Genomic DNA, 25,656 nt, shown 5'->3' with positions numbered 1-25,656 from the left:
CCATCTATGTATCTAGTTGTTGGTGCTTTAAACAGTTTTATCTGTAACCATGGGGAGCTGCAGCAAACCATCCTCAGATTCCCACCTGAGGACCAAGGTAGGCACTGACAGAGCTGTGTCCAGGGGCTGGAGACCAGCACCCAGTTACTTTCTTGGTCAACTCCCCCACATCATGGGGCCTGAACTAGTGACCCGGGCTTCCCTAGAGCCAAACTCCCCCAAACATACGAACAGCAGCCACAGAGAGGAGCGACCCCCGCTCTGTCGCTCAGCAGCCCCGCGCGGCCGCGGCAGGCTGGGCTGCAGACTCACCGGGCGCTTGGTGAGGTCCCAGTTGTGGATGATCCTGGCCGGGATCACTGAGGCATCGTCTTGATGGCAGATGTCACAGTAGTAGAGGCCAGAGAAGGCACAGAGCTTGGGCCGTACAAATGAGAAGCCGATTTGCCGGGAGCAGCCTGGGGAGAAGAACAGGGAGAGGGTGAGCAGCGGTGGGGACGGAGTCAGCTCCTGAGTGACCCGGAAGCGGCCAAGGCAGAAAGGGCCCGCTATCTAAGGAAAGTATCCATACAAAGATTAAAAAGGAGAGTACGAAGATGAAAACCACCACCGCTCCTATGCCCACCAGTCAGAACCAACCCTATTAATTAATCTTTACGACAAAACACTGTTAAGGATTATCAGCGGCATTTCACAGCTGAAGAAGCTGATGCACAGAGGTCAGGAAACCTGCCCAGTCACACAACGATGGAGTGGCACAGCGGGAGTCAGATTTGGGTGGGGCTGGTGTAGAGCCCTCATTCTCTTATTCCCAGCTGCCTCTCTTCACTGCTTGCACAACAGTGCCAACCTCCTCTAGGTCCACTCCTCCATGGCGGCCCAGAAATGGAAGCCACGGAGTCAGGGTCTCGCCAAGCAGGGCGGGAGCTGGGGACATGGGGCTGGCCACAAGGAGTGGGTGGGGAAGCCAGCCAGAGGCAGGGCTGTCTGGACATGGCCTGGGGCCAGCTGGAAGCCACAGCTGCCTGATACCTCGGGACAGTGGTTCAGGGCCAGCTTCAGTCCCTCTGCTGGAGGACCCTCCACAGGGGGGCGGGGGAAGGTGGGGGGACCAGGAGTGGGGTGTACCCAGAGCACAACAAAGGCCTGGCTCGAATCCTGACACAGGCCCTGCCTCCTACAGGGCCAGGGAAAGAGTCCCTTCCACCTCCCGGGGACTAGAAGGACTGGTTCTTCTGCATGCTAGCTGTCTCATCCTGACCGAAGTTTTGCAAGGTTCCAATTCCCTACTACTTGCTCTTCTGTGGGGTTATTACAAAGTTTAAATGGAGTTTTGAAAGCGCCCTGTAAACTATGAAATACAAGCCAGATGTCAGAGGTTGACGTCTGCCCGGCCACCGAGCTGCGCTCGCAGGCAGAGAGGAGGCCCGAGCTCCCCAGTTTCAGTTTGGCCGGCAGGCTGGCGGGCGGCAGGCGTCGGGAGAGCCACCCACCAGCACCCACGTCCCCAGCGAGGGAGCCCTCCTCGCAGCCCCGGAGGCCTGGCCTCCTCCCTGAGACTGGCGCCCACGTGCTGAAGGGCAAAGTGTGAGTGCTAGGGTCTGGCTGGTGGGGGGCGAGGGGTGAGCAGCAGCTTGAAGATATTTTCTGCGGGAAGCTCTGCTCTGCTTAGCTACTCCATCCTCCAGGGGCACCAGCTGCAGACCACTCCTTTCTAGATGCCTGAAGCAGGCTTTTGCCTCCCGTCCCACAGGCTCCTCACACTTCACCCGGAGGGCCCAGGGTGATGGATGTGGGTGTCTGGGTTGGGGAGAAGAGCTAGAAATGGGACGTGAGCAGCAGAAGATCACGAAGCCTTGAAAGCAAGGGAGCGGAGAGGCCCTGTGAGGGCCTGGAAAAGAGCACAGGTTCTGGGACCATCAGGTCCTCTGCGGGCTCCACCATCACTCGCTGTGTGAGCGTGGGACAGGTACTTACCAGCCCTGTGACCCAGTTTCCTCAGTTACAAATAGAGACAAACCCCCACAGGGTTGTTGTGAGGATTAAACAAGGTTATCCAAATAAAGCCTCTGGCCCAGGGCCCAGCACAGGATTTGACGATGCTAATGACAGAGCAGACGTACTGACGTAAAAGAATACGCATAATATACTCCTAAGCAGAAAAAAGCCAAGTTGCAGAACAATAGTTATAGCTGCGCCGTCTAAAACGGTGGCCACGAGCCACAGGGGCCCATTTACGTTTAAATATATTTACATTAAAGCAAATTGAAAATTCAGTTCCTTCCACACTAGGAAGCCACATTTTAAGTACTCAGTAGGCACATGTGGCTTGTAGCAACCGTACTGGACAGCACAGATCTAGAACATTTTCATCATCACAGAAAGTTCTGTTGGACAGCTCTGAGTAATACGAGCCCATCTTTGTAATTTAAAAAAAAAAACTGTGTCCACTTGCAAAAGCATGCAAAAATGTTTTGGAAGGGTACCACGCCCCTGCTCCAAAAGAATACAATGTGATCATGGAACGGCCTCATTTGCTACAACTTCCCCGGGGCAGGATGGGGGCACTCGTGGGGAGCAGGAAGGGGTGCAGAGCCTAGAGTGGGAACCCCACCGCGGGCAGAGCGAGGCTAGCAGGCTGGGGGCAGCAGGACAGCGAGTCGGCACCTGCACAGAAGCAGCCCTGGGAGTCGAGGCCTTTCTCCGTGGGGATGGCCACCAGGTACTGCAGCAGGAAGCCGTTCTCCCGCGTGGCGAACTTCAGCACCTCCTGACAGTTTTCATCCAGACTCCCACCGAGTGTCACCGCCTCCTCAGCTGTCTCCAGGTAGGACGCCAGGACCTTGCGCACCAGGTCCCTCCACAGGGCGGCCTCCTCAGCGTTCCCGGCCTGCAGCTTCAGGACGGCCTTGGCCGTGATGATTTTGAAGAAGGATGGGCCCCCAAGGCTCGTGTCCGGCAGGATATCTCGGATGGTCTCGACTCCATGGCTGTCACTTAACATCTTCTCGTTGTTTCTCACGCGGAAGCACTTCAGAGACTCCAAGGACAGAGAGAAGATACAGGGCATCCAGGTCCGGTCTGTGTACAGGTACAGAAGGGATTCCTTAATAGCGTCTGGCTCGGGAACCTGGGAAGAAGACCAGTCAAACTGCGGGCCCTGGGGGGTTTCAGGCTCCGAGAGCAGGTCCGAGTGGGAGGGGCGGCCACCCTGGGGGGCCTCTGGAGGGTCCTCGGGCTGGTCTGGGTACTGGATGGTCACCCACTCCTCCTCCTGCTGGGGCCGCCGGCACTTCTGCAGCGCCTCGCGCACACGGTCCAGCCAGTCCTCGGCTTCATCGCGGCATGAGGAGCGCAGGGTCAGCTTCTTGCCCGAGAAGACCAGCTCGAAGCGGCCGTCGCTGTGGGCCGGGCCCACGGACTCACAGCGCAGCAGAGAGCAGTTCTCCACGCAGGTGCGCTCCTCGCCGCTCAGGTAGAGGCGCAACTCCAGCGGGGAGAGCTCGCAGAAGAGTTCCTTCCAGATGCCCATGGCCCCCCGCCGCTCCACCGTGCCCAGCTTCAGAAGCCCCCGGAATGGGTTAGACAGCCCTGGAGGCAGAAAGAGGTGCTTTAGACGACGGGCCTGACCCTTCACCACCCAGGAGAACGTCCGGGGCCTGAGTCCTGTCCTGCGTGCAGACGACGTGACCACCAGGAGAACACAGGCCCACCATGGGCCGGATGGGAACACTTTTTGAGAGCCTCCATTGCATCCTCACCCCAGCTGTTGACCTTGTTCTTGAATTTCACCGAGAGAATAAAAGCGCTCAATCACCTCCACATGCCCCCCACTACCCCTCTCCCTTCCAGCATCTGCACCCACACTCTGACTGCCCCCGTCGCCAGGGATGAGCTGACTACGCTTATGTCTGAGGCCAACCCTCCCATTTGTGCATCTGTGCAGGGGGTCCCACCGCCCTCCACATACTCAAGGACAAGGACGTCCCTCCAGCAATCCTCCCTCCCTCTCCTGCGCTGCCGTTTCCTCCCTTCTCTACTGGATCATTCCCACCAGCCCACAAACACGCTGTTATTTCTCCCAGCTTTAAAAATAACCTCTTGACTCCACTCGCATCTCTAATTACCACCCTGTGTCTCTGTCCCCTTTTCAGAAACCTCCCTGGGGAGGTGTGGGAACTGTCTCTAGTCCCCCTGCTCCCATTCCTGCTTGAAGCTGCTCCAGGCAGCCTTCTGTCCCCTCATTCCACAGAACCTGCCCTTGGGAAGGCTACCAGGCCCTCCTTGTCGCCAAGTCCAAAGGCCAATCCTTGGTCCCCATCTGGCCTAGCCCATCAGCATCACTGGACACAGCTGAGCCCCCCTTCCCTTGGCTCTTCTCAGCCGTCACTGTCCCCCCTCCTGTGTCCCAGGCTCCCCCTCCTCTTGCTGGCCTCTCAATGCTGGAGGCCCCGGGCTCAGCCCTGGATTCTCTTCTCTACTGACACCAGCTTCCTAGCTGATCTCCCCTGGTCTTGGGGTTTTATGTCAACCACTCCCCAGTTTTTATCTCCAGCCTGGACCTTGCCCTTGAACTTTAGATTCTGATCTTCAACTGCTCTGTGTATGTCTAATAGGCTTCTCAAAGTTGACATGTCCAAAAATGAATTCCTGATTCTCCCACTCCAAACCCGCTTCTCTCCTGAAGTTCCTCATCTCATAAAATGACTAACTTCATCCTTCCAGCTACTTGGGCTAAAAACCTTGGAGTTATCTTTGATTTTCCTTCTTTCACACTCCACATCTAATCCATCAGCCCATCCTCTTGGCATATCCAGAATCTTCCTCCACACCGCCTGCACCACTACCTCAGGGCTTCAATCCGCCGTCATCCCTGGCCTGTTATGGCCGTGGCCTCCTAACTGGTCTATGTCCCCTTGTAGCCCTTCAACAAATGAGCCAGTATGACTCCCCCTTTCAAGAGACAAGTCAGATCACGTCTCTCCGCCCCAAACCCTGCAAAGCTGCTGTCTCCCTCAGAGCAAAAGCCGACGTCCTTTCTGTGGCCCACGAGACCCTCCATCACTCTGACCTCATCTCTAACCACCCCCCTCCCCATCTCCTCTATTCCAGCTACTCTGGTCTCCACTCTTTTCCTGGACACGCCAAGTACGTTCCCATCGCAGGGCCTTTGCACATGTTCTCCCCGCTCGAAACACAAAGATCGTCTCGTGCTTTCCTCCTTCCCTCCCCGATTTACTATTCCCCACAGATTATTATTACCTGCCCACACTGTACGTTTACTTGTTTATTTGCTTATTTCCTGCCTCTCACACTAGAGTATAAGTCTCGTGAAGATAAGGACTTTGCTTTGTTTCCTGCTGTGTCCCCAGCACCTAGAACAGTGCCTGGCACATCACAGATGCTCAGTAAGTATCTGCTGAGTGAGTGAGTGCGTGTCTATGTACCACACACAGCCCAATGCTCCCTGCTCCCTGGGGGTCAACCACCCCCTGAACCAGGGGGTCCAAAGGACACACACGTCTCTCTCCCAGCCTGGACTAGCCTTAGAGATTTCAAACCATTGTGTAGGGTCTTCCCACCCTTCAGGGTACCTGATGATGCAGGCATAAAACACACCTTCTCTGGTACGGTTGCAACCATCACATGTGCTGGAAGAAACACCTAAAAGGAGGCAGCATGGAGACCAGGGCTCTGCCCAGACTCCCCGAGCCAGGGCCCCAGGAACCTGGCCAGAATTCTCTGCTGGGTCATTGCAAACAGAAAATGAGGAGAGAAAGAAACTGACTCTAGAGCACATGTGTTTGTTTGTTTCTGAGGGTTACAGAAAAATTAGGTTATGGTTATTTAATGCTTTCTGGAATTTCACAGGGTGTGGAGATCAAGGTGGCCTCACTGTAAACTGCACATAGAGGACACTGAACAAACAGCAGATCTAATAAACCCCATCAGAGCTGTTAAATAAACTAAGAGAAAGGCCTTGGGAAGGAGCAGTTGAAACACCTGGGCCTTTAAGAGGCGGGGGTTTGCTCTGGGCTACAGACAGAATCACGATGTCTATATACTCATAAGATTATCTTATGTATCTTATGTATAATCATAAGATTTATAGGAGAGTTTCAGGGAAGATATTTTCCATTTCAATATATGAAACAGCATTTGTGTACTCTGTAGGCAGTCTTGAGCATTACTTTATTAACATTTTATGAGAGGGACTTCCTTGGTGGTCCAGTGGGTAAGACTCTGCACTCCCAATACAGGGGGCCCAGGTTTGATCCCTGGTCGGGGAACTAGATCCTGCACACGTGCCGCAACTAAGAGTCTGTGTGCCACAACTAAGTGTCCCCATGCTGCAACTAAGAGTCCACGTGCCGCAACTAAGACCTGGCCCAGCATGCACGCATGCATGCATGCATGCATGCATGCATGAATGAATGAATAAATAAATAAATAGGGCTTCCCTGGTGGTGCAGTCGTTAAGAATCTGCCTGCTAATGCAGGGGACACGGGTTCGAGCCCTGGTCCAAGAAGATCTCACATGCTGCGGAGCAACTAAGCCCGTGTGCCACAACTACTGAGCCTGCGTTCTAGAGCCTGCCAGCCACAACTACTGAAGCCCATGTGCCTAGAGCCCATGCTCCGCAACAAGAGAAGCCACCACAATGAGAAGCCCGCACGCAGCAACGAAGAACCAGTGCAGCCATAAATGAATGAATGAATGAATGAATGAATAAATAAATAAATAAAAGATTTTATGAGAAAATATAGTACTCTTCCTGAAATGCTTTTCTGAATTACTCAGCAAGGGTGCTCCTTATTACATTTTGGGACGAGGTTTTTCTTGGGAGAAGACACTGCCCAGTTGGTAACGGAAAAGGGGACTTTTGAACTGCTTTCTGAAAGGCACTGCCCACGCGCAGTGCAGCGCCCGGAAGCCTGCAGAGTCGCTTACCCATCTGCCTGCGGTGCACCACCCTGAAGTTCTTATGCTCCGGCATCGGGGCGGCCTTGCTTCTCCTGCTTCCTAGGGAAGGCACACAAGCTTTGTCTAAGGTCTCCATGGAACAGCTTCTTCTTGGTCCTTGCGTGAGGAGACCAGGCCTTGGCTCTGGAGTCCCTCTGGGAGAAGCCACGGAAGCATGGGAAGGACTCTCTGCGGGCTGTTCCCGGGGAGGCCGGTAGAAGTCATCTTCTGAGATCCAGCTCGTGCTTTTCTATTGGGAAAGAAGTAAAGACAGGTTGTTTTTAAAAACATCTTTATTGAGACATGATTCACATACCATAAACTCAATGCATCGAAAGCATGTAATCCAGTTTTCGTGTCTTCACGGAGTTGTGCAACCATCACTACAATCTGAGTGTAGAACATTTTCACTGCTTCATAAGGAAACCTCGTCCTCATCAGCAGTCACTCCCTGTTTCCGCTCAACCCCCCCAGTTCTCGGCAACCAATAACCTACTTTCTGTTTCCAGAGGTTTGGCCATTTTGGACATGCATAAACGAAATTTTATAACATGCGGTCTTTTGAAACTGGCTTCTTTTCCTTAGCGTAATGTTTTCAGGGTTGATCTATGGTGTGGCATGTATCAGTACTTCATTCCTTTTTATTACCAAATAGTATTCCAACATATGGATGTACCACATTTTGCATATCCACTCATCAGCTGACGGACGTTTGGGTTGTTTCCACTTTTTGGCAATTATGAATAATGCTGCAGGGAACCTTGACATACAAGTTTTTCTGTGGACACTCATCTTCTGTTCCCTTGGTACATACCTAGGAGTGGAACTGATGGGTCATATGATAACTACGTTGAACTTCTGAAGAATTTCCAAACTGTTTTCCTAAGTGGCTGCACCATTTTACATTCCCACCAGCAACATATGAGGGTTCCAATTTCTCCACCACCTCTCCATCATTTGTTATTATCTGTATTTTTGATTATAGCCATCCCATATGGCTGTAATAAGAAATGCAATCTTATGGTTTTGATTTGCATTTCTCTAACATCTAATGACACTGAGCATCTTTCCATGTGCTTATTGGTCATTTGTATATTTTCTTTGGAGAAAAGTCTATTCAAATCCTTTACCCATTTTTAAATTGGTTTACTTGTCCTTTTTGTTCTTGTGTTATGGGTTGAACTGTGCTCCACCCCCCAAAAAAGATATGTTGAAATCCTAACCCTCAGTACCTCAGAATGTGACGTTAGGTGACAGAATGTGAAAACAGGGTTGCTGCAAATGCAGTTAGTTAAGATGAGGTCATACTGGGGTAGGGTGGGCCCTTCATCCAGCGTGACTGATGTCCTTATAAGAGGAGAAAAGACACACAGAGAGAGAACACCACGCGAAGACAGAGACACAGAGGGAGGCCACCATGGGATGACGGAGGGAGGGCCTGGAGTGATGCGTCTACAAGCCAGAGAATGCCCAAGATTGCTGGAGACACGACACGTTAAGAGAAAGGCGTGGAACAGATTGTGCTTCAGAATCTCCAGAAGGAACCAATCCTGCCTCCATTTGGATTTGGACTTCTAGCCTTCAGGATATCAGATATAGTAGTTCCCCTTTATCTGTGGTCTCACTTTCTGCGGTTTCAGTTACCCACAGTCAACTGTGGTCCAAAAATATTACGTGGAAAATTCCAGAAATAAACAATTCGCACTGCGTGCGAATTTCACACTGCGTGCATTCCGGGTAGTGTGATGAAGTCTTGCACCGTCCTTCTCCATCCCGCCTGGGCCGTGAATCATCCCTTTGTCCAGTGTATCTCACCCATTTGTCACTTACTTAGTAGCCCTCTTGGTTATCAGATCTCCTGTCATGGTATCACAGTGCTTGTGTTCACGGAACCCTTATTTTACTTAATAATGACCCCAAAGCACAAGACTAGTGATGCTGGCAATTCGGATCTGCCAGACAAGCCGTAAAGTGCTTTCTTTAAGTGAAAAGGTGAAAGTTCTCAACTTAATAAGGAAAGAAAGAAATTATATTCTGAGGTTGCTAAGATCTACGGTAAGAATGAATCTTCTGTGAGACTGTGAGGAAGGAAAAGGAAATTTGTGCCAGCTTTGCTGTTGCACCGCAAACTGCAAAAGTTATGGCCACAGCATGTGATAAGTGCTTAAAGGCATTAAATTTGTACAATAAGATATTTTTTGGAGGGGGGCAGGCCACATTCACATAAATCTTATTACAGTATACTGTTATACTTGTTCTATTTTATTATTTGTTATTGTTATTAATCTTTTACTGTGCCTAATTTATAAATTAAACTTTATCATTGGTATGTATGTATAGGAAAAAATACACTATATGTAGGGCTAGGTACTATCCATGGTTTCAGGCGTTTACTGGGGGTCTTGGAACATATCCACTCAGATAAAGGGGAACTATTATAATACATTTCTGTAGTCTCAAGCCATCCATTTTATGGTCTTTTGTTATAGAAGCCCTAGGAAACAAACACAAGTTACAATGTTTTTTTTTTATACTCTGGACACTAGGCCCTTGCCAGATACATGATTTGCAAATAACTTCTCCAATTCTGTGAGCTGTCTTTTTATTTTCTTGATGTTGTCCTTTAAGGCACAAAATTTTTAAATTTTGATGAAGTCCAATTTATCTATTTTTCCTTTTGTCTCTGTGCTTTTGGTATTGCACTTAAGAAACCATTGCCTAAGCCAAGGTTACAAAGACTTACTCCTATGTTTTCTGCAAAGAGGTTTACAGTTTTAGCTCTTACATTTAGGTCTACAATCAATTTTGAGTTAATTGGTTTTTAAAAAGAATTAATGAATTTTTGGCTGCGTTGGGTCTTCATTGCTGTGCACGGGCGTTCTCTAGTTGCGGCGAGCGGGGGCTACTCTTTGTTGTGGTGCGAGGCTTCTCTTGCTGCAGAGCACGGGCTCTAGGCGCATGGGCTTCAGTAGTTGTGGCACGCAGGCTCAGCAGTTGTGGCTTGCGGGCTCTAGAGCGCAGGCTCAGTAGTTGTGGCGCAAAGGCTTAGTTGCTCCGCGGCATGTGGAATCTTCCTGGACCAGGGCTCAAATCCATGTCCCCCGCATTGGCAGGCGGATTCTTAACCATTGCGCCACCAGGGAAGTCCTGAGTTAATTTTTGTGTAGGGCGTGAGGAAGGGATCCACCTTTATTCTTTTGCATGTGGATATCCAGTTGTCCCAGCACCATTTGTTGAAGGGATGTAGGGTTTTTCAGCACTGCTTGTAGGGTTTGAGATGAGGGAGGCGTGGGTGAGCAGGACCCAGAGACCTCACTAGCTCCCTCTGCCTCTGCTCCCCACTTCTGAACAGGCCCCTGTGGCTCCAGGCAGCCAGGCCCTAGCCCTTCCCTTCTGTTGCTGTCTCTCTGAGTCTGAAGTTGCTCACTGGCTGAGGAAAGTGGGTGGCTCTGGGGTCAGGAGGCTTGTAGGAATGGACTCTGCCTCCTTTTCTTCACTATTTCAAGTGCTCCCTGCCTTTCCGTGCCTAAGTGTGGAAGAGCAGAGGTGAGGAAGCTGGCTGGGCGCCTAAGTGGCTGTCTACACAGAGGAAATGAGTCACCTGAGGGGTGGGACAGCCCAGCTGTTTTGTTAAGTGCCACCGAACTCATCCTGATGTTGCTATTTCCACCCCCTAAATTAAGACTGCCCTCCCTGCTCCCGCAGACAGGGAATGGGGGAGCAGGGCTTGGAGCTACCCAGAATGCCCGGAAGGATTGGTTTGGACAGTTTAATCCATTAAGATGCTGCCAAATTTTCTGAGTCAGGAGCTTGGAGGTGGGCGGGGGGCGGGGGGGGGGGGCGCTCACAGAGCTGGGCCTCCAGAGCTTCCTCCCCAAACCCTCAGATTGGCAGGTGCTTCCTTCTGCCAGTGACAGGACAACGTGTCAATCAGGGTGACTGCTAGGGACTATTTACAGCTCTGAACAAAGCCTGTCTAAGTCATCATGACCCAGGGGAACTCCCCAGGGAAAATGGGCTGGAGGAGCAATCACATGGCTGTCCAGGCCACCTCCTGGTGCCTGGCACACACACCTGGGAAACCCTGCAACGCTGCAGCCCCGGATAATGGCCCTAATGGGAGAGACCACTCTCCCTTGAGGCTCAGCTCAGGGGTCATCCATCGCCTTCTCCTGGAAGCTGTCCTTACTCACTCACCCCCAGCTGGGTTTGGGACCCCTTCTGGGCTCCCATGGCATTCTGTGTTCACCCCCATCCTAGCACCTACAAAGCTGTTTGGAATGGTCATCCTTCTTTGTGCCGGGCACAGAGCTATAAAAGATGAGGGGATACACCTTGACTATCCAACTATCTTTAACATAAAGTAACACGGATGGGGTGAGGAAACAAGGCAGGAGACAGATGTGGATTTTGAGATGGTGTAGGCTCACTGGTGAGGCCCTCTCTCTCCTTGGAGATGTTCACATCTGGTCCAGTGGCCCCAGGCCGGCCACCAGGAAGTGATACTCTAGGGAAAACCTTTTGTTCTCTTAAGCAATAGAGAAAAATAGCAGGAAAACTGGGTCCTTGGAGCTTCTGCACGTGGGCCTGGACTGAGCTCTGCGGCTGTGCCCCCCTCCAGGACCCCCAGTTATTACACGGAGCGGGGGAGAGGGCAGCACACCACTGTTTCCCCTCCCCCACTAAACCTTCCTGCCTCCTGCTCATTCAGGGCCCCATATCTGGCCCGTTCGCTGCCCCTTTAACAGTGGGGGGAAATCACCAATGACCAAGGATCTAAGCCAGAGCAGCACCTGCCACCAGGACCCAAGACAGAAGAATGCCCCTTGGAGTTACTACAGGGACCGGGACACTGTGTACAACAGCTAAATCCCAGAGAGGGGACTGGCAGAGGAGTGGGACGTCAGGTCTCCGGACCACTTTCAAAAAATCCCTTTAAAAAAAAAAAAAAATCCCTTTTGTTCAGTCTGTCCTCATTATGTCAGGCCAAGGGACTGCCTGTTCCCCCTCCTGGGGGAGGGGACCACATGCCAGAGGCCAGTGGTCCATGAGGGCAGTGATTAGGGCCAAGTCTTAGAATTCAGACTGTCCTCTGGGAGTTAAACTGAGAAACCAACTCACGACCTTCCGGATGCCACAGAGTCACCCTAGTTTCCCCACTCCTGTCCTTCCCAGCACTTATCACCAGTGTAATTATGATGCAGATAGTTATTTGTCTAACATAGTGTCTGTCCCCAAGGAGCAGAGCCTTTGTCCTGTTCCATCGCTGTACCAAGTGTAGTGCTTGGCCCATAGCTGGGGCTTTTAATTAAATTCATTAAAAACAAATTTTTAAAGAAAGACTGAATGGCTCTCGGGATTATAAAACTTGATAGTGACTCCCTCCCCCCCATAAAGTGTCAGATAAATAGCAGTGACTAAATGACAGAAGCATAGAAAGATGAGAATCGCAGGGGCAGCACAGTGACTATCTCCTGAGAAGGGAATGGACGGACCCACAGCTCCCCTCTAGAGACAAACTCTGGGAGGGGCGAGCATCCGAGGTTCTCACGCTGAACTCGGCACCCGGTGCTTCGATTCCACGGTCCCCAAGCAACCCTGCAGCAACCAGACTCCCCTGATGCCGGCCAGGAGGCGGAGGGTGACCTGGTCAGACCAACCTGCCCGCCCCAGGCACCTGGTGGAGCACTTCTCAGTGTAAACTTACAAGCTGGCATCTCGGGAGTCTCTGAACAATTTGAGAACTATTCACTGATACCTATGCTTTCCCAGGTACAGTGCTCAGAACTGACAATATAGAAGTGGACGTGGGACTTCCCTGGTGGCGCAGTGGTTAAGACTCCACGCTCCCAATGTAGGGGCCCCGGGTTCGATCCCTGGTCGGGGAACTAGATCCCACATGCATGCCGCAACTAAGAGTTTGCATGCCACAACTAAGGATCTGGCAAGCCACAACTAAGGAGCCCGCCTGCTGCAACTAAGACCCGGTGCAACCAAATAAGTAAATAAAATAAATATTTAAAAAAACAAGTGAACAGACGTGGTCTTTCGTATCATGGAGCTAATATCCTGGACAGAAATACAGGAAATAAACACGTAAACAATGAAAGCGATAACAGAATCTAACCTAGTGATGAGTGTCATAAAATGAAGCAGGTAAATGGGAAAGACAGTCATCGGGGATGGTGCTTTTGAAACAGGGTGGTCAGGGAAGGCTGAAACGACAGTGAGGAAAAGCAGTGAGTTGGGAAAGGGTCCAGGCAGAGGGAACAGCAAATGTAGAAGCTGGGGCTGGAAGGAGCGGGCTCTGGAAGCAGGTGCACGGAGGCAGTGCGGGGGTGGAGGCGGTGGGGACCGTCAAAGCTTGGTGAGCAGAGGAGGAGCTTTGCTGACGAGGTAAGCTGTTCTGTCCATCAGCTCCAGGACCCTGGCAAGATAGGATGTCGGAGCCAGCAAAGCAGAAGCCAGACCCTCGACAGGAGTGAACTCACCACAGTCAAGGCCACGCTGGGGAGCCCTGTTGCGGCCCACAGCCACTGTCCACAAGGGACATCCCTCTCCTCTAGCTCGAGTGGGGGCTTCAGAGCCCTTCTCTTCAACCTTCGGTGTGTGCTGCTGGTTTTATAGTCACAACCTTCAGCGTCTTGCGACATTCTGGGCCTAAAGCCACCTTCAAGACAGCAAAAACTGGGGAACTCCCTGGTGGTCCAGTGGTTAGGACTTGGCGCTTTCACTACGGTGGCCCGGGTTCAATCCCTGGTTGGGGAACTAAGATCCCCTAAGCTGCAAGGCCCGGCCCCCCCCCCAAAAAAAGAGAGCAAAAACTGAGAGTTTGACCCACACTTACACAGTTCCATGATTTACACAGTCATACTCGATAAATGGAACTAAGTCAATCAGATATCCATTTGGAAAACACCTACCTCACACCATATACAAAAACTAATCCCAGATGAACCCTAACCCTAATTGTAAAAGGTAAAATATGAAAGCTTCTAGAAGAAAATACAGGGATTTCCGCAGCCTTCATAGCCTTGGGGTAGACACAGATTTGAAAAATAGACACAAAACACATTGATCCAAAACAAAAAGACTGATAAATTGAAGTTCATTAAAATTAAGAACTTCTGGGACTTCCCTGGTGGTCCAGTGGGTAAGACTTTGAGCTCCCAATGCAGGAGGCCTGGGTTTGATCCCTGGTTGGGGAACTAGATCCTGCATGCATGCCACAACTAAAAAGTCCACATGCTGCAACTAAAAACCCCACATGCCACACTGAAGACCCCGCGTGCTGCAATTAAGACCCGGCGCAGCCAAAGTAAATAAATAAATAAATAAATTTTAAAAATTAAGAACTTCTGTTCAACAAAAGATATCATTAAGATATTTAAAAGGCCGGCCATAGACTGTAAGAAGATATTTGCTATAAACATATATTTCTCTCCAGTAAAAGACACGTCCACAGTATATAAAGAGCCCCTACAAATCAATAAGGAAAACACATACAACTCAATTTAAGAATGAGACAATTGTAGTGAGGTGGATGGACCTAGAGTCTGTCATACAGAGTGAAGTAAGTCAGAAAGAGAAAAAGAAATACCATATGCTAACACGTATATATGGAATCTTAAAAAAAAAGTGGTTCTGAAGAATCTAGGGGCAGGACAGGAACAAAGATGCAGACGTAGAGAATGGACTTGAGGACACGGGGAGGGGGAAGGGTAAGCTGGGACGAAGTGAGAGAGTGTCATGGACTTATAAATACTACCAAATGTAAAATAGATAGCTAGTGGGAAGCAGCCGCATAGCACAGGGAGATCAGCTCGGTGCTTTGTGACCACCTAGAGGGGTGGGATAGGGAGGGTGGGAGGGAGACGCAAGAGGGAGGAGATATGGGGATATATGTATATATATAGCTGATTCACTTTGTTATAAAGCAGAAACTAACACACCACTGTAAAGCAATTATACTCCAATAAAGATGTTAAAAAAAAAAAAGAATGAGACAATGACTTTAAAGGATGCTTCCACAAAGCAAATGAAAAGGTATCAATATCATTAGTCATCAGCGAAATGCAAATTAAAACCACGGTGAGATACCACTACACACCTACTAGAGTGGCCAAAATGTAGAAGATTGATAATACCATTAACTATGATAAATAGCAATGAAAATGCTCATATATTGCTACTGTGAGTATAAGTTAGCACAAGCACTTTAGAAAACCGTTTGGCAGTATCTATTAGAGCTAAACATATGCCTACCCAGTGACCTAGCAATTCCACTCTTAGATGTACACCCAGAAATGAGTACACAGGTTCACTGAAAGGCAAGTACAAGAATGCTCACAGCTGCTTTCTTCATAATAGCCCAAACCTGAAAACAACCCAAACGTCTGTTAATGGGAGAATGGATAACGATGTTGTGATATATTCTTACAGTGGAAGACTACAGAATGATGGAAAAGAGCAAACTACAGCTTCAGGCTACAGGTACAGATGAATCTCACAGACATACTGTATGACTCCATCTACAGGAAGTTCAACGACAGGACAAACTTTATGGACTAGAAGTGAGAATGGTGGTTTCCTCTGGAGCAGGGCAGCGAGTGGCAGAAGGCATGAGGGAACCTTCTGGTGGCTGGAAATGTTCTGACTCTTGATCTGGATGGTGGTTACAGAGTGTGTATGATATATAATTATTCACTGAGGTGTACACTGAGGCTCTGGGTACTTTAAATACACCATTCCTCAAAAAATTTTTAAAGGAGAAAAGTAGGACAATTCAATGGGGAAATAATAGCCTTTTCAACAAATGGTGCTCATACAGCTGTATAACCACATGCAAAAAAATGAAGTTAGATCGTAGATTTAAATGTAAGAGATGAAACTGTAGAATTTTTAGAACACATGGGAGTAAATCTTCACGACCTTGGATTAGGAAATGAGTACTTAGGTATGACACCAAAAGCACAAGTGACGAAAGAAAAGACAGACAACAGCAAAATTTAAAACTTTTATGCTTCAAATGATATAATCAAGAAAGTGAAAAGACAACCCACAGAATGGGAGAAAAATCTGCAAATCATTTATCTAATAAGGGTCTAGTGTCCAGAATATATAAAGAACTATAACTCCATTTATTAAATAACCCAATTTAAGAATGGGTAGGGACTTCCCTGGTGGTGCAGTGGATAAGACTCCACGCTCCCAGTGCAGGGGGCCCGGGTTTGATCCCTGGTGGGGGAACTAGATCCCACATGCACGCCGCAGCTAAGAGTTCGCATGCCACAACTAAGACCCAGCGCAACCAAATAAATAAATATAAAAAAAAAAAAGTCTGTGACAACTGTAATCTGTTAAAAAAAAAAAAGAATGGGCAGATGTTTTGAATGGACATTTCTCCAAAGAAAACACACAAGTGGCAATAAGCATTTAGATAAAAAGATGCTCACTATCATTAGTCATCAGGGAAATGCAAATCAAAACCATAATGAAATACCACTTGTCACCCACTAGGATGGCTATAATAAAAGCAAAACCAAGAAAAACAGACAGTAAGAACTGCTGGTGAGGATGCAGAGGAACGCACTGCTGGTTGAAATATAAAACAAGGCAGCTGCTCTTGGCAGTTCCTCAAAAGGTTATATATAGCTACCATATGAGCCCAAAATTCTGCTTCAAGGTATGCATTCAAAAAGGTTAAAAACGTATGTCCAAGCAAAAAATTATACATGAATGTTCACAGTAGCATTATTCATAATAGCCAAAGGGTAGGAAAAACGCCAATGTTCATGAACTTATTAATGGATAAATAAAATGTGATACATCCATCTAATGAAATCTACAATGGGATACTGCTCAGCAATGAGAAGGAATGAAGCACTGATACAGGCCACAACATGGATGAAACATTTTGCAAACTGAAAGAAGCCAATCACAAGTGTCACATATTACATGATTCCATTTATGTAAAATGTCCAGAACAGGCAAATCTATAGACAAAGGAGATGAGTGGTTACCAGGGGTTGAGCGGGGTGAGGTAGGAGGGGAAAGGGACAGGAGTGATTGCTAATGGGTAGGGGGTTTCTTTTATGGGAGACGAAAATGTTTTAAAATTAGACTGTGGTGATGGTTGTACAAATCTGTGAATATACTAAAACAAATTGAATTATACACTTTAATTAGGTGAATTGTATGGTATGTGAATTATATCCCAATAAAGCTGTTAAAAAAAGAGAGTGGACATGCCTCTTCTATAGTCTATTTCATGGCGCTGGCCCATCCTGAGTTATAGGATCTGAAAGCTACAGGCCAAAGGAGAGATGTGTGTGGATGGAACTGAAAGAGCAAGGTTATATCCCCAACACAAGCCCCAGACAGCGGCTAGGATGAGCTCTGGGTTTTATGTGTCTGGGTCCACGTGCACTCCAATTCCTACTTCTGCTTTTCATGACCCAAGAACAAATGTGAAATGGCACAAGAGCTTGGGTTCACAGCTTGACGACTGCTTCCCGGGGCCCACAGTTCCAGCCTCTACCCTCGGGGCTCTCTCCAGGACAGTCCCAGAGCTGGCTTCCTCAGGTCATCAACACACTGGATTGGCTTATTCTAGAACAGCGCTGTCCCACAGAAATACAATGCAAGCCACACAGGTCACCTTAAACGTTCTAGTGGCCACATTTTAAAAAGTTTAAAAAAACAGGTGAAATTAATTTTAATAATATATTTTATTTAAAATACATATTTTAAATGTTTTCATTTTAACATGATCAATAATCAAATTACGAATGACACATTTTACATTCTTTTTTTTCCTACTAAGTCCTCAGAATCTAGTGTGTATCTTACTCAGCTTATCTCAGTTCGGACGAGCCACGTTTTAAGTGCTCCAGAGCCACACGTGGCTAGTGGCTGCCCAAGTGGACAGTGCAGCCCGACATCTGCTTCGTGTTGCAAAATGAGTATTTTCAAAGCCTGGTGCTTTACGAAAATGTTAATTTAATAATAACAAGTACTGAGGAGGAAACCAAAGCTCAGTGAGGTGAAGGGCCTCGCCTAAGGCATAAGGGCATAACCCCTGAGTGGCAGGGGTTAAGGGAAGAGAGTCTGAGGTTGGGTGAGAATTCCCTGCTCCACAGGGTCCATGTGCAGATGACAGGAGACACCCATGGGAAGAGATGGGCGCACAGCCCGGCTCACATCCACCACTCACACCCCAAGGAACATGAGCTCCATCACCACAACGCTGTTAATACCAAACCATGCAGGGCGAGAGGCTCAGGGGGAAAAGGCAGAGACCACTCGGGGTCACTAGCTGGAGAAACCCCGCACCGCCTCTGAGACATTCACCAGCCCCCCCCCCCCAAAACCCAGCTTGTACCACTCACCGGACTGGTGGGCGAGGGGACCACAAGGCTCAGTCGAGGTCCATCCTCCTCCGGAGGCTTCCGCTGGCCACTTCCTTGGCCGACTACTCTGGTCGCCTCCCTCACCGGACTAGGAGGCTGCTGGCCTGAAGTGCTCCCCCAAGGGACAGCTTGGGCACTGCCCGGCTGTGGCCAGCCCAGGGCGCCAGGTGCCTGGGAAAGCGGCTCCTGCTTGCGGTCCCCATCTCGAGTACCCGGGGATGCTTGGGCGGGGCGGGGCTCTGCAGGTACCTCAAGGCGCACGGGTGTGCTGGTGTCCAGGCCGCGGAGGGCGAGCAAGGCCTGCAGCGTGGGAACCTCCGCTTCGTGGCTCAGTCTGTCGGTTGGCACAGAGTTCACCTGGGCTTTGCTGAATTCCGACAACACCCTGGAAGTTTTTAAACAAAGAAACCTGTGTGACGGGCTTGTCAGCTAGAATGCCCAAGGCTAAGTGGAGAACTGCTGTTTTGTGATTGAACAAAAAACAAAACAAAACAACCCCCAACCCCTTAATCATCGCTGCGCTCCCAGCTCACACACACAGACGCTCCCACCAAAGTTGCTCCCCGGCTGGGACTTGGGCAGGTTGGGTAGCCAGGTGAGTTGTGCGGCCCAGGATCTCAGCTGACAGAGCCCACAAAGCAGAGGACAGGACTAGAGGTGAATGGGAACTGACCGCCTTTCAGCCTCTGAACAGGCTAATGGTGGGCCTGAAGAGCCGGCTCAGCCAGACAGCTGTGTGGCCGGTCCCTGCCCCAAGGCGACCTCAGCAGTGCCTCGGTGAACAGCATGTCTCAGAGCTGGGCTCCAAGACTCCGCTCCCTGGGACACGGGCTTGGGCGAAGTGAGGACCCGCTTTGCTCCTGGAACAGTAACTGGGCAGCAGGGTCGGGGTGAGGGGCTGGGTGTGGATCCACAGAAGCCTCAAATCCCCAGACGCTGCTGCTGGAGCACAGTGCATACAAGCTGTGCAGTGCGTGTGCCCGTGTACACGGGGATGTGTTCCTGATGGGACTGGCACGTTCTGCCCCTCAGTGGTGTGTCTGGGGCCGGGGGAGCCAATGTCACTGACTTTGTGTACACACACACACACACACACGCACACACACACACACAGTTCTGGGACTTCTGGAATGTGCACTGGCTAGTGGCTGCTTCTCCCTCCCTCTCCTGAGGCTTCTGTGAATCCAAGTTCTGTTTCTGAAGTAAACCTATTTGCTGTCTCCACCTCTGCTTATGAATCCAGTGAGGACATCATGGGCAAATACAGGTTCTGGTGGCAAGAAAGCTGTCTGGAGCCCAAGAGATCTCACCATCGCACGTATCTGCCCTAATGGCTTAGACTGGGTGCAGAAGACACATCAAACTCCCCTTAATGCGGTTACGGAAAAGAGGATTTTAGAACTCAAGTTTTCATCTGATTGTCTTCTAGGTGAGCTCTGCTCTTATTTACACCATCATAACCCCAAACAACATAGACATTTTGGACAAGAAGAGATGACCAACCCATGCATTTCTGGGCAACTGATTTTCAACAGAGGTACTGAGACATTTCAGTGGGGAAAGAACAGTCTTTCAACAAATGGTGCTGGGCTAAGTGAATAGTTCCATGCAAAAGAATAAAGTTGGACTCATCTCACACCATATAAAAAAATTAACCCCAAATGGATCAAAGACCTAAAGGTAAGAGCTAAAACTATAAAACTCTTAGAAGGAAAGAGGTGTAAAGCTTCATATCTTTGGATCAGGCAATGGTTTCTTAGATATGACATATAAAATGTGCAAATATTATTATATATCTGATAAGAGTCTAGTACCCAGAATATACAGAGCTCTTACAACTCAACAATAAATAACCCAATTTAAAAACAGGCAAAGGACGGGACTTGCCTGCTGGTCCAGTGGTTAAGAATCCGCCTTAAAATGCAGGGGACGCGGGTTTGATCCCTGGTCAGGGAACTAAGATCCCACATGGCACAGGGCAACTAAGCCCACGTGCTGCAAGTAGAGAGAAACCCGTGGGCCGCAACAAAGAGCCCATGTGCCACAACTAAGACCCGATGCAGCCAAAAATAAATAAATAGTACAGATGAACTGGTGTGCAGGGCAGAAATAGAGACACAGATGTAGAGAACAAACGTATGGACACCAAGGGGGGAAAGTGGTGGTGGTGGTGGTGGTGGGGTGGTGGGATGATTTGGGAGATTGGGATTGACATGTATACACTGATATGTATAAAATGGATAACTAATAAGAACCTGCTGTATAAAAAAAAAAATAAAATTCAAACAAAAATAAATATTTTTAAAAAGAAAAAAAGCACAATGCTTTCAAAGAATAAATAAATTAAAAATAGGCAAAGGAAAAAAAATAGGCAAAGGATTTGAATAGACATTACTCCAAAGAAGATATATAAATGGCCAATGAAGACATGAAAAAGTGCTCAGAATCATTAGACAATAGTGAAATACAAATCAAAACCACAGGATGGCTATAATAAAAGAGACAGAGAGGGCTTCCCTGGTGGCGCACTGGTTGAGAGTCCGCCTGCTGATGCAAGGGACACGGGTTCGTGCCCCGGTCCGGGAAGATCCCACATGCCGCGGAGCAGCTGGGCCTGTGAGCCATGGCTGCTGAGCGTACGCGTCCGGAGCCTGTGCTCCGCAACGGGAGAGGCCACAACAGTGAGAGGCCCGTGTGGAGAAACTGGAACACATGTATACTATCAGTGGAAATGTGAAATGGTGCAGCCCCTGTGGAAAACATTTGGTAGCTGCTCAGAAACTTAAATAAAGAGTTATCATGGGACTCAGTAATTCTACTCTTAGGTACTTACCCAAAAGAATTCAAAACATATGTCCACACAAAATACTTGTAAATGAATGTTCACAGCAACATTATTCATAATAGCCAAAAAGTGGGAAAAAAATGTTCATTAATTGATGAATAAATAAATTGTAATATATCCATACAATGGAATATTATTTGCCCATGATATGTGCTATATAACGTGGTTGAACCTTGAAAACATTGCACTAAGTGAAAGAAGGCAGTCACAAAAGGCCACATATTGTATGACTCGATTGATATTAAATGTCCAGAAAAGGTAAATTCATAGCTAATGGGTAAGGGACTTCCTTACGGGTAATGAAAATGCTCTTGAAGTAGACAGCAGTAGATGTTGAATTCACAACCTTGTGAATATACTGAAAACCACTGAACAGTACCCTTTACAATGGTGAATGTTATGATATGTGAATCATATCTTGATAAACAAACAGATGACCTCTCAGAGAAAGCTGTAAATGTGTTTGTGGAATAGTTACAGAGGGGACGCAGGTGGGGACTCGCTCTTGCTCTAAAAGCCACACTCTAAAAACAGACCCACAAAAAATCCAAGAGTGCAATTTGCAGTGAGTAGGCAATGATGAGTTCTGGAAAGAAAGGGGTAGTTTCCACAGGCAGAGGAGGAGGGGCATTTGCTAACCACTTATATGTGTCCAAACCACGAGGCCCCCTTCTGAAATGAACTAGGGTGTCAGACTTTTTACAAGGTCCTCTGTGAGGTCCCGGCTCCTCATGGGCTCCCAGGAGGTGGTGTGGTGAGTGATTAAAAGCAGGGGCTCCCGAGTCCACCTGGCCTTGCTTAACACACGGCTGTGGGCCCCACCATGTGAACATTATGTTCATGGACTTAATTCCCTTACCTGGAAAATGGATGTGGTATCAGCACCCATCTTTTATGACTGTGACAAAGATTAAATGACATAATACAGGTAAAGTGCTTAGCACAGTGTCTGGCACAAAGTGATCAATAAATGTTAACCTCATTATCATTGATAAGACTGCTTAGCCTCTGTATACACAAACATAAACGTGTAAGGAAAGGAACAGATTTACTGAAATACTCACTAGCATTACCAAAACAGTTACCAATTAGAAGTGAATCCTAACCTATAAGAAAGATTTTAATGACAAGCGTAGACTGGGTGTTAGAATAAGTCAGTGACTTAATGCTTAGAGAAATGTCACCAAACAGCAGGAAGCTTGTGTGATCAATTAGAGCTTCTGTCAAATCAAAACCAAGATCAAGGGGAATTCCTTGGCAGTCCAGTGGTTAGGACTCTGCACTTCCATTGAAGGGGGCACGGGTTCAATCCCTGGTCAGGGAACTAAGATCCTTCAAGCTGCAGGGCACGGCCAAAAAACCCCCCAAAAACAAAAAACCCAGGTCAAGGTGAAATGAAGCTCACAGAGCTTCATCAGAATTGGTGAAGGATCCAGTGAGAATAAGAGAGACACGTACATCAAGTGGAAAAAAGGGCTAGAGATGAGATTTTGAAGGAAAGGCAAAAGAAAGAACATTTTTAAAAATTTTGAGGAAAATGAAACATAGAAATGAAACTGGGGGAAAAAAAAAAAGGAAAAGAAATGAAACTGAAACCACTACAGTCCTTCCACTTTGGTCTGGTTCAGGGCCGTGTTTCCCAAAACCTTTCTGTTCGAAAATTGTTTTTTTTTTTTTTTGTCTGCGCCGCCCGGCATGTGAGATCTTAGTTCCCCAACCAGGGACTGAACCCAGGCACCCCCTGCATTGGAAGCGCAGAGTCTTAACCACCGGACTGCCAGGGAAGTCCACTATTCGAAAATTTTTAAACTTTGTGCTTTCATTTAGAGAACATCTGGAAAAAAGGTATATGTATTATAAATACTTATGTATGAAGTAAATTAAAAGCATGGCCTGGAGAATCTGAATGGCCACCTTATAAAGTACCCCTGAGAAGTGATCCTGAGCCTGCGGTTTTCCTGAACATGCGGACTATTGTGTTGGTGATACACAGTATTATTTGGCAGTCAAGAGCCACTAATAAAAGCAAAGAGGGCTTCCCTGGTGGCACAGTGGTTGAGAGTCCGCCTGCCGATGCAGGGGACACAGGTTCATGCCCCGGTCCGGGAAGATACCACGTGCTGCAGAGCGGCTGGGCCCGTGAGCCATGGCCGCTGAGCCTGCGCGTCCAGAGCCTGTGCTCTGCAACGGGAGAGGCCACAACAGTGATAGGCCCGCGTACCGCAAAAAAAAAAAAAAAAAAGCAAAGAGGTAGGTTGCACATGCTAAGAATCATTTCCCCCAAGGGAAGGCCTCATGACAATGACCTCTGACAAATATTACTAACCAAGGTTTTGCAGCAGTGTATGTGAGGGCAAGCAGTAGGAGAACGGATGTCACAGGTACACCAGTAAAATGACACCACCACCCAGTGAGCATGCATGCTGTGTCAGACACTGCTCTAAGCATTTGACAGACCTAAATTCATTTCATCTCCCCAGCATTCCTTTGAAGCATTCTTATCCCCATTTTACAGATGAGGACATCAAGGTCAGAAAGGTTGAGTAACTTGCCCGAGATGGCAAAGCTGGTTGATGGAGGGCTCAGGCAGTCCGGCTCCTGAGTCCACACTTTTTACCATTAGACTGTACCTATGCATGATATAATTATAATTATAATTCAGGATATAATTATAATTCAGACCCAATGAGCACAAAAGAAGCTATGTGGGACAGTCGATCCTCTCTTCACAAGGCAAACTGTAATTTGGCTTCTGCAAAACATTAATAAGTTTCATTTGGAATGTTATGGGTTTTGCGCTTCATGTTTAATTTGTAGATTTTTTCTTTTTTTTTTTGGCCACACAGAGAGGCTTGTGGGATCTTAGTTCTCCGACCAGGGATTGAACCTGGGCCCTGGCAGTGAAAGCGCAGAGTTCTAACCACTGGACCACCAGGGAATTCCCAGTTTGTAGATGTTTTGACTTTATAGCTGTAAGAGTTTTAAGCACGTGTTTATGCCTAATTTTAAGTTATATACATTTAAGCAAACTCTTACGTGTTGGTGAGCATCTTTACCATTAAAACATATACTCTAAGAAATGTTGGTCTCTATGAATGCTCCAAGACAAACTTCCAGCCCAGCTCTAAGAATGATGGCGCTGGCTGCGTGCTTGTGTGTGTGTGTGTGTGTACGTGTGTGTGTGTGTGTGTGTGTGTGTGTGTGTGTGTACGTGTGTGTGTGTGTGTGTGTGTACGTGTGTGTGTGTGTGTGTGTGTGTGTGTGTGTGTGTGTGTGTGTGGTGTCTGCCGCTTCCTCACATCACTGTCCAGTGTTGGTCTGTACATCCTGACCCTCTTCCCTTGAGTTCCCCTGGAATACCCAGGACAACACTTCCCATGCAGGGTGGATGGTCACTGATTCAGTGGCCTTAAGCTGGAATTTTCCAATCACAAGACTCATGAAAGATAAAGGCGAGGCACATGACAAAGAGAAGGCTGGCTGGTCTGCGGGAGGAGGGAGAGACAACCAAGGGCTAAGACAGGTGACTGAGCCCCAGTCACGCCACGGGCCCAGCATCTCTGGGGTGGGGGCTGCTCCTTCCCAGCACGTTATATCCAATCCTTCCGTTTGACATGTGAAAATTCTATCTGATGTGCTCAATGTTCGGAGGCCATTTCTGGGACCTACCAGACATTCTTATGTGTGCATCTCACTCATGGGTATCTCACTTGATTCTCAAACAGCCCTATGAGGGAATTTCCATTTTAAAGATGAAGAAACAATAAAATAGGTAACTAATAAGGACCTACTGTATAGCACAGGGAACTCTACTCAATATCTGTAATGACCTATATGGGAAAAGAATCTAAAAAAGAGTGGATATAAGAATATGTATAACTGAATCACTTTGCTGTACAGCAGAAACTGAAACAACATTGTAAATCAACTCTACTCCAATAAAAATTAAAAAAAAAAAAAAAGAAAAAGATGAAGAAACAGAACGTCAAAAAGAGTTAGCCGTGTACAAGACATTACTGGGCTTGTAGGTGGTGGAACGGGGCTTGAAACTAGATCTGCTCCAGGGCCAGTCCCTGACACCCAATCCTGGCGTGATTCCCACACCGGGTGGGAGCCCTGTGAAGACCTGAACCAAGGTGGGGGGAAGGGTGGGAACAGCAGGAGTGGAAAGGTCCTAAACACAGCTGATGTAACACAGGTCCTACTAGAGGAAATGCTTCAGAGACGGCTACCATGTTTCACCTATGAGACGAGCAAATTTCCAAAAGTTTGATGATACCTTCTGTTGACAAGCCTGAGAGGACACAAGCACAACCCTGATGGAGTGCAAATAGGCAATATCTGTGAAAATTACAAATTAATTTATTCCTTGACTCAGCAATTTTGCTTCTGGGAATTTACTGAACAGAGCTAGCTTGCGTAGGCCTAAAGGACCA

The 25,656-nt window shown here is 48.1% G+C and overlaps 1 protein-coding gene across 3 annotated transcripts in view; it reads right to left on the bottom strand.

Moving 5' to 3' along the window:
• The window catches only part of PLEKHM1 (pleckstrin homology and RUN domain containing M1), a 51,053-nt gene that overhangs the window by 11,410 nt on the left and 13,987 nt on the right, over positions 1-25,656 (bottom strand). For all 3 annotated transcript variants that reach the window (XM_082679283.1, XM_082679284.1, XM_082679285.1), the window contains exons 6-9: positions 18,355-18,760; positions 6,953-7,214; positions 2,668-3,591; positions 313-458 (exon numbers count right to left, since the gene is read on the bottom strand). In XM_082679283.1, coding sequence (XP_082535409.1) covers positions 313-458; positions 2,668-3,591; positions 6,953-7,214; positions 18,355-18,760 — 1,738 coding nt within the window. The remainder of the gene's footprint in view (positions 1-312; positions 459-2,667; positions 3,592-6,952; positions 7,215-18,354; positions 18,761-25,656) is intronic.

This window comes from Grampus griseus (genome assembly GCF_964374135.1).
Source record: "Grampus griseus genome assembly, chromosome: 20".
Taxonomy (NCBI): Eukaryota; Metazoa; Chordata; class Mammalia; order Artiodactyla; family Delphinidae; genus Grampus; species Grampus griseus.
Note: the sequence above shows the minus strand (reverse complement) of the source record. Positions and strands in the feature narration are given on the sequence as shown.